This window comes from Poecilia reticulata, chromosome 12 (assembly GCF_904066995.2).
Source record: "Poecilia reticulata chromosome 12, P_reticulata-male-v2, whole genome shotgun sequence".
NCBI lineage: Eukaryota > Metazoa > Chordata > Actinopteri > Cyprinodontiformes > Poeciliidae > Poecilia > Poecilia reticulata.
The window spans coordinates 2,461,838-2,471,289 of NC_088841.1; the positions used below are offsets into that span (position 1 = coordinate 2,461,838).

Sequence of the window (9,452 nt, forward strand, 5' to 3'; positions counted from 1 at the left end):
ATGTTGTTGTGTCATATTTATGACAGCGTCATGTCAGTCTTATGCACACCCCTTCAAATAACGTGCTAGAAGTATTTGCAAAACTTTTCTAGAGTCAAATACATCGAACTAAAATTACATAAAGGTTTTTATTTTGAAGGCCTGAGTTGAAAATGTTATTTTGAAGGTCTTGACTAGAAGTGCAGTCCTGTGTTTTGTAAAGACTCTGAGTTCAGTGGTTTGAAGCCTGGCTGCATCGCCACATTCGTAATGAAGCCCGACCTGAAGCCTCTGTCTGTGATCCTCCTCCTGGTTGGACTGTCTGTCCCTGTGGACGGCTGTCCTCCCCGCTGCAAGTGCGATTGGAAAACCAAACATGTGTCATGCACTGGAGTAGAACTTGTGCCTCTTTTCCACTTGTCCTTGCAGGAGGTGTAAGTAATTAAGTTTTTGACTCAAATGTTAGTTAGCAAGTGGTGATGGCTGATGCATTTCTTACTTGTGTTTTAGGTGGCTCGTGAGGACAAAGCTTGCTTACATTCCTCAAAATGCTTTTGCCAGTTTGCCCAACATTTCTCACATGTAAGATTTTTATTTTAATCAACATTAATGTTTCTGTGAAATATGTAAAACTAGCCTGCAAAATTTAATTACAGTCAGACAACTCGAGGCAACTTTTTATGTCATTGAGAAAACTGAAAATGATCCTATTTATCAGCTAAACCGTTTAAATTAAAACACAACTGTTTATGCTTTTCTACTATAGTTGCAGTGTAGCTGTTCAGCAAAACTGGCTTTTTATTTGCAAACACAGCTGCACACATATTTCTTCATGACCTTGACTGATTATACAGCCTTTATTCTGACATTATGTTGAGTTAAAATAATCTTTTATCTCACAAAATTTGTCCTGACCCTTTAAAGAAATGCTGTGTTTATGTCTGTGAAACTATGATGCGTGAGTTAGATACAGCGTGAGTTAGAAACATGCTCTTTAAACTAAACAATATTTTTTCTGCCATTTAGAAATGTTAAACTGAATGCACATTTTGTCTGTTCATGGCATGGATTGTTTCAGTGCATGGTGGTAGCCTTGAGGGCCCACATTGCTGTGAAGCATAAACATTTAAAGGTTTGACACAATAAGATTTCTGGATGCCTGATGCCATCAAAGATGGGTTGGTGTGTGTGTGTGCTGCAGTGGTGAGTCAGCGTGAAGACAGTCTGACTAACACAATGATGGAGAGACAAAAGTAAAGACAAAAGCGTTAAAGAAAGAGAACAGTTGAAAACAGTGTTTTTGAAAGTGGGGGCCACCAGGGGGTGCCTTCAGAAAGTCATGTTGCCTGATAGAAATTTTCCATCATAGAACTCATTGCCAGCTAAAATCATAAGGTATGAAACAGCATTTATGTCAAATAAATGTAATAATTATTGAAAAGTAAATTAAATTGAGAAAGAAAGTAAAATTCAATGTTTCTTTCCATATTTTGTAGCATTGTCTTTGGATTTGCAAATAGGGTAATACCGTTTGAGAGGCCATGGCATGGAAAAGTTTGAGAACCTTCTGGCTGAACATTTTATTTTTTTCCCCATCTAATCTTGTTTTATTTTGTCTTTGTGCGTCTGCCACACAGTCAAGACCCCTGACTATCAGACAGGATTACATCTTTTCATGGTTACCAATTCGGTTCTGAATTCTAAAGAGAGCATCCATGTCAATCCAGTGTCAGAGCCAGATGCAAAAGCTAATGCCTCCCTGGAAAATCCTGAGGCAGGATTAAATGGGTGATATTATATATTTGATGTTTGGATGTTTGGACAGAAGAACACTGAACCAGAAATTCACTTCTGTTAATAACAAGAGTAACAATACATGAACGTTTGGGTGAATAACTTCCTGTGCCAGGATTTACTCAAGACACCGCTCTGGTTCACTCAAGTCATTATTTCAAGAAGCAAAAATAAATGCATTGTTTTTTCAGTCAGTTAAAATACTTTGTGAATAATAAAGGTTCTGTGTTTTGTGTTATTTATCTTATTTTATTTTTTTACAGATACATCTCTGATGACAGTGCCTTAAGATCTCTTGAGAGAAATTCTTTTTACAATCTGTCCAGCGTCATGCACATGTAAGTGACTTTAAACAGCTTGAGATGTCTTCCTTTATTGTCACATTCTGGGGCATAAATGTTAATTAGCTTGAATACTAATAATTTCTCATTGGACCCTAATATATCGCACCAGGATTCAGTTAAATAAGCTGCATTAGATGATTATTTTTAAGAAATAAAATGTATGAAAAACCAAAAACAGCATTTGTTCTTAGTGTGTGTCAGATCTGTTTGTGTGCATGTGATGTGTGTACACATGATGGTTTGTCTGTGTGTCCAGAGAGCTGCACAGCATCAAAACACTGTCATACATTCATCCAGAGGCATTCAAGAAACTTCCAAACTTAAAATATCTGTAAGTCTCTGTTTATATGTTTAGCGTAAGAGTATTTTGTTCTTTTAAGAGAGTAAATGACAATCCTATGAATACAGTGGATCCCTGGAATTCAAAGGATTAGGGACAAGAACCTCCTGCAAATAACTAGAATCCTTGAGCACTTGGGATCTCCTCTAATAGACTAAATATGCACTAATACACACAGTGGAAACCATATTAGCACTAGCACAGAAGCTAACATCCACAGACTTATCTCTGCTCTTGGAGGTACAGCCAATCAGTCGCAAGGAAAATTAATGGTGCTCCTGGATTGGCTGCTTTGAAAACACCAGCCAATAGAGTGTCAAGTAGATTTAGGAGCAACATACTTCAGATTCACTGCATTTTCTATCAGATACTTTAGATATGTCCTCTGAAAAAAACTCACCAATAGACAAAAATAATTTAAAGTTAATGTTCCACAGAAAAATTTGTAAATATTAACCTATAATAGGTGAGCGTCCACTGTAAACGTTTATTACTTTCTCATTCGATGTGTTTCATTGCAGTGGGATCACCAACACGGGTCTGACATCATTTCCTGTTTTACAATACGTTCAGTCAAGACAGGAGGATTTCATTTTGTATGTATTCTAGAGGTGTAAGCAAACTTTGCTAGTCAACAGAAACCTCAGCGTGTTTTAACTGGTGTGGATAATTTTAGTCATTTTGTCTGTTTATTCAGGGAAATAGTGGAAAATGTCTTCCTACGAGTGATCCCTGCCAACTCCTTCACTGGAGTATCTGAGAACGCTTTGACAGTGTAAGTTGGAGTTAGTTGAAGTCAGCTAAGGCAATCCAATTGAGAAATAGCAAATTAATAATTTACAGTCATTTTTCTGAACTAATTATGCACTTTGATCACAGCAGACCCTTTTAAGCATCAAACATAACGGTCACATTCAATTAATTTGGGTATTTTAGAAAAAGTTAATTCATTTCAGTGATTCCATTCAGTAAGTGAAAAACATGACACAGATTGAAGCTACAGTATGTAATTTTCCTAAAAATTAATTTATATTTTCTTCATATTTATCAAAACTGTCACCCTGCTGTGACAGCGCAATCCGAGACAAATAATTTGTGAAAAAATCAATCTCCTCCACATCCTCCCTGAGCCATCTGAAGAAATGCACCACTCCTTACCAAAAACAGAGCCAGGAGGAGGGGCTTAGCTCTGTCAATCATCCTCATGTACTTGTTGCTCAATGAGCTAATAGTGGAGAAACAACTGACTGTTACAGGAAAACTATTTATGTGCTGTCATCGGTTGCTATGCTAAGTAGTTAGCTGCAGCTTGCTGTTGGCTAGCACTGTTTTTTAGCACATATTGACATAAATAGGACAGCTTGGAAGTCGCTGTCTGCGAAGTTTACATCATGCTGGCCCTATAAATGAGACTTTGAACAAACACTTCATTATTTATCTGAAACACCGTAGAGTTATGAGATGTTTTTGTGTCCCACCATGTCATAGCATTCTTGTCTTCTTTGTCTCGTAGCATGCTTAATGGAAATGGTTTGACGGAGATCCAAGACTACGCTTTCAATGGCAGCCAGCTGGAAGAAGTGTGAGGCCTTTTGAATTAATAATAAAAAAAATATAAAAATATTGAGAACACTATATAGAAGTCATTACTGTTGTATTAGCACACTATTTTAGTTTGTTTTTTTTGGGGGGGCATGTCACGTTTAAAAATTAGCTCTCTGTTTTTTCTGCTAAAAACACATTTTCTGAAATGTTGGCATTACTGTTTCAAAAAAAAAAAATTGATTAATCACTTTTTAAAAATTCTCTCTTTGTAATTCCAGATACCTTCACAGGAATATGGATTTGGAACATATAGCCGAATATGCATTTTATGGGGTGATTCATGGCCCCACTCATTTGTAAGTCTATTAATAACTCAATGTGCATTGATTCATGTGGTCATACCTTACTTATAGAACATGCAGTATGTGTGTTTACCCTTAAATTGTACCATTTTTAAATAACAGTCAAGGGTAAAATTATTAATTTCCCGAGCAGATTTAGATTTCAAATGATTTCATTCAACCCAGAACTGCTTCTGGTTGGATGTCTCTTCTAGGATCATTGACCTGTTTACAGTCATGTCACAGAATCTCAATGGTGTTTGAGTCCAGACTGTAAGCAGGCCTCTTTTTTGGGTCAATCAGGTGTGAAGTCAATATTTGTTTTGTTTTCTTATTTGTTCACCAGTTTTTTTTATCCTGGAACTTTCCCATGGGTGTGATTTTTCATCAGTCCCTCTTTTGTGTGCTGAATCATAAACACTGAGCTTTATTAAAACCATGCAGTGATTTGATGTCAGAATCTTTATGTGAAAAAGCATTTGCCCCCTTAATCAAACACATGCTAACATCAAAGATCAGTGGAGTAAATTAAAAGTGTAATTTTCGAACGATGATTTAACTTATTAATTGAAAATAGGTTGGAACCATAAGCACCCTTGATCAATCATGAATTAAAAACAGTTTTAATTTGGTTGAACTTATGTGATTATCCACATTTTAAGGTTTGGTTTCTTTAGCCACACTCAGGCTTGATTACTGCCTGATTTAAAAAAAACATTGAAACAGAAATAAAATATTTAAAATATGAAATCATCAAGTAAAGAATTATGATAACAGATGATAATTGCTACAATGCATCTATCAATCTGGAAAAGTCATTTCTAAAACTTTGTGAGTCCAGCCAATCACAATGAGTGTCATCCACAAACAGAGAAAACATTGAACACTGGTGAACTTTCACTGAGGTCATTTAAAGAGCGACATCTGAAGCGCTGCAGGCTGCACTGCTTTAAGTCTAAGTTAAATACAAAATACCAATGTGAGTGAATTCCTTACTCTTATCTCTTCTCTCATTCCAGAGACCTTTCAGAAACCAAAGTACACTCTCTGCCTTCAATAGGCATGAGCAGCATTGAGATCCTTCAAGTTCGTAAAACATGGGCACTCAAAGCTCTGCCTCCTTTTAGTGCTTTTCTTCATTTGCAGAGTGCTTACATGACCTTCGCAAGCCATTGCTGTGGCCTTAAAATGCTCAAAAGATGGAGAAGGTGAGTAAAAAAACAAAAGTGCTGGAAACAGTTCCCACGTTCCTCACATTCAATCAAACTCCAGGTCTCACAGTGCAACAAGTTCATGTGAAGACACGGGCTGCAACGTTGTCATTCTATTTGTTATAGATAAATACTTTATGACGTTACCTTCTATTTAAAAAGCAAACGGTACAGTGATGTTTAAAATTGGTTGAAGAGATGTGAGGGTTGATCAAATTGGCCAACCAACCCTGATTTTTGAGTTTGAGGACCTATTTGCTAAGTTGAGAATGTAAAATGTTTTAATGAATATCACATTTTATAGGAACAATTGCTGCATTTCTATTACAAATATGCACAAATCTGTGTTTATATTTTGCCAGTGTTGATGAAACCATTGCAGTGTTTCTATTAAATAAGAGTTGAGATTAAAATCACACGTGAATAAGCTTGTTCACATGATAATTTGTTGAAAATAATGACAATGACAGATGCAAACAGTTGCATGAGATATATTCATAATTCATCCATGGTGCTAGCGCTAGCGCTCATCCTCTATCAGCCAATCAGAGGAGAAGTTGCCGTCTTATTCAGGGGTTTGTGCGACAAGCCCTGCTTACTTGGGAGCAGCATTGTATGCAGCATTTTGGAGAAATTGTAGTCGGCCATTGTGCAGAAGAGTTACGGATTCAGACCCACCTTTTTATGAACTGTGATGCTGTGAGAGCTCTGGTGGAGCCAGCTGCACATTGTCCGAAAAAAACCAAAACAACCTAAAACAAACCATCATCCTCCGACTACTTCCTGTCGTCTTCTTTGTCATTTTCACCAGTAGCAACATCCGATTGTTTATTACGTGACTCATGATTCGTTACGACCGAAAAACCACCTCATCCTAGCGCAAAAATACTTAATTAAAAACATGTTTTTTCAAAATTGCCTAGTTTCTATTAAGCTAATTTATTTTCATAACTTTAATTTGTGTAATTTTACAGTTAATGGAAACGTAGCTAGTGACTGAATTGAAGTATCCAGGAATGTCGACAAACAGACATTTACATAAGATGTGACTGAAAGTGAACCATATCGTGACACCTTGAGGCTGGTTTGCAACAATTAAAACATTCTTGTGTTTTTTTCTCTCCAAACACAGAGAAGAACATTTCTGCAACCAAACCAGGGCTGCTGTCACACAACTGCAGGAATCCTTTACGGTTCTGGGAAACAATCTGCCCAATCATCTGAAAAACAACTTTCAGACCCCAACTTACCATCGAAACAACCCTGGCATTGGGGGTCTGGACAAAAAGGCTAAGGATGAGGGCTTGTTTGTTGTGGATTTATCTTCAGAGGCGCTAGGGGAAGAGTTGGACTTTGCTCTGTGTGATGCTCTTCACCAAGATACCGGACCGTTGTGCACGCCTCTGCCTGATGCGCTGAACCCCTGTGAGGACGTAATGAGCCAGGGCTTCCTGCGGGTGTTGGTCTGGGTCGTTAGCTTGTTAGCCATTTCAGCTAACTTGTTGGTGCTCTTCATCCTGTTGACATCTCAACAGAAGCTGTCTGTCACCCGTTTCCTTTTGGGTCACCTGGCTTTTGCCGATGGCTGTATGGGGATGTACTTGCTGCTGATAGCTACAGTCGATTACTACACACATTCTAACTACTACCATTATGCTATTTCTTGGCAAACAGGAAGTGGCTGTCAGATGGCAGGGATTTTATCACTGTTTGCCAGTGAATTATCTGTGTATACATTGACTGCAATCAGCTTCCAGCGCTGGCATGCGATCTTCAACGCCATGAGGCCGGACAGACAGATGAGGCTGCGGCATGCGGCCGTGCTGATGCTCATTGGATGGCTACTTTGTGGGACAGTAGCCTTTTTGCCAGTGCTTGGTGTGAACACTTACCAGAGAGTGAGCATTTGTCTGCCCATGGACAGTGAGACAGTCGTTGCCCAGTTTTATATTGTTTCTGTTCTAATTCTAAACATAATGGCTTTTATAGTAGTAAGCCTGTGTTACCTGCACATCTACTGTATGGTGCACAATCCCCAGCATGATTCCAGCCGATGTGACACCAGCATGGCCAAGCGGATGGCTGTTCTTATCTTTACCAACTTCCTGTGTCTGGCTCCTATTTGTTTCTATGGTTTGGTGGCAGTGTTCCACCAGCCACTGATGACCATCACAGATTCTAAGGTTTGCATTTTTCTTTGGATAGTGGACCCCTGTCTGTTGGCTCTTCAGTATTCATGGATCAACTTATTTGCGCATTTTTCTCTGGAATGTGATTCCAAGCTATTCAGAAAATATCTGCTGATTATTTTTCCACAGATTATATCTGCAATATTCTAAAGAAAATGCAGTTTGGGAAGCTGAAATACATAGAAACAATGCTGCTATTGTCTGGCTTTTGCAAAGGACCCAATCCAAAAAACCCATTTATTTCCATTAGTACTGATTGCCTGAACCCCTAAGAGCAGCTTGGGAGTACTGCTAGCACTAGCTAATGGTTGACGCTAGCTTGCGCCAGGCTAGTGTCAACCACCTTGGCACTGGCTTTTGTGTTATGGTGTGTGTTAATGTATGTTGAAGAATATTTGGTGCTTGAACAATTATAATAAGCAGAGACAGTGCTAATAAAAAGTATTTACCCCCTTCAGAGCAGATACTCTTGAACATGACCCATCACTATTACTCATTATTGATTTGTAAAAGCAATAAAAATGACAAAACATCCAAGGAGGTGAATACTCACACTTCATATATGCAATATTTGAATGTTTTTAGAGGAGATCTCAAGTGTCAAGTGTTCATGGACTACAGCTATTTGTGCACACTTGTGTTTTCTAGCCCACTTAAATACAGGGGTCTACTATAGTTTCAATTCAGATTTTTTTTTTCTTTCTTAAAATAATAACCGATTTGTATTTTCTCCGCAGGTGCTGCTCGTGCTCTTCTACCCACTGAACTCTTGTGCACACCCGTTTTTTTACGCCATCTTGACCAAGGCGTTTCACAGAGACATCCTGATGCTGTTCAGTCGGATGGGGCTGTGCCAGAAGCAGGCGTACCACTCTCGAAGCCAGTTCCTCAGCATCACTCCACATGTTTACAGAGAGACTTTGCCCGGCCGCACTGCCAGTCAGCAACATCAAAACACATGAACCATGTGTTCACTTCTCAAACATATTTAAATACAACCCAGTAGTCTCTTTCTTTGTGTCTGTTATTATGAATTACAGTAAAAAATGTTGTCCTCCTTCAATTTGAAATGAATGGAATAATACCAATACTGCAAAATGAAAAACTAAAATCTGTTTTTAATACATGCTTACATGTTTTAACTGATCTATGTAAGTGTTACCCAACGTAAGTTCAACAGTTTTAAATGATTTACAGATTAGCGAATACATCATTCTTAATAAACCGTTGCAGAGGCTTTTAAAATCTTGTAACTTTAAGATGATGGTTAAGGAAAAGAAATAACTCCACTATTTCCTAATTAATTTTTGCTTGTATATTTATGCAAGCTGTACTTTTCCAGAAGTCAGTACAAATGCAATTTCATCTGAGGGAAAATAAGATAGAAAAGTATGCATTTTGATTATCTTCAAGTAAAATCTAAACTGATGCTTCACACTTTCCATATGCAGGTGTTTGATGTTATCTAGCTATAATTAAAGGCAAGGTCATATGTTTGTTTGTTTCTTTTTTGTTGCAGTTAAAATCCAAACACATTTCCTAATGAGGTCATCATCAGGGTTTTTTTCAGTCCCCTTCCGGACACAAGCATGCAGCACCGAGCAGCTCAGACCTGAAGAAAAACACTTCAGTGCCTCTGTTTAGATCCTTTGTGCTCACAGAAAGCAGGACAGCAGTAATGGGCTTCCCGAGGCATTACTGTGGTCTGG

At 38.1% G+C, this 9,452-nt stretch overlaps 1 protein-coding gene across 2 annotated transcripts; it reads left to right on the forward strand.

The window, feature by feature from the left end:
* Positions 1 to 178: 178 nt before the first annotated feature.
* On the forward strand, positions 179 to 8,755 carry LOC103473163 (thyrotropin receptor-like). 2 transcript variants are annotated; one of them, XM_008423166.2, is made up of 11 exons: positions 179 to 413; positions 490 to 561; positions 2,037 to 2,111; positions 2,374 to 2,448; positions 2,979 to 3,053; positions 3,155 to 3,232; positions 3,971 to 4,037; positions 4,281 to 4,358; positions 5,490 to 5,551; positions 6,687 to 7,737; positions 8,481 to 8,755. In XM_008423166.2, the coding sequence occupies exons 1-11, from the start codon at positions 250 to 252 to the stop codon at positions 8,703 to 8,705; spliced, it is 2,022 nt and encodes a 673-aa protein (XP_008421388.2). In that variant the 5' UTR covers positions 179 to 249; the 3' UTR covers positions 8,706 to 8,755. The 2 variants fall into 2 exon arrangements, with proteins under 2 accessions (XP_008421388.2, XP_008421386.2); XM_008423164.2 differs by having other exon boundaries at positions 183 to 413; positions 3,971 to 4,039; positions 5,363 to 5,551.
* Positions 8,756 to 9,452: the final 697 nt, after the last annotated feature.

Coding starts and splice junctions, on each gene's coding strand:
- LOC103473163 (XM_008423164.2), top strand. CDS start 250: ATGAAGCCCGACCTGAAGCCTCTGTCTGTGATCCTCCTCCTGGTTGGA. Junction 3,054..3,154: donor AGACAGGAGGATTTCATTTT/GTATGTATTCTA, acceptor CTGTTTATTCAG/GGAAATAGTGGAAAATGTCT. Junction 7,738..8,480: donor TGACCATCACAGATTCTAAG/GTTTGCATTTTT, acceptor TTTTCTCCGCAG/GTGCTGCTCGTGCTCTTCTA.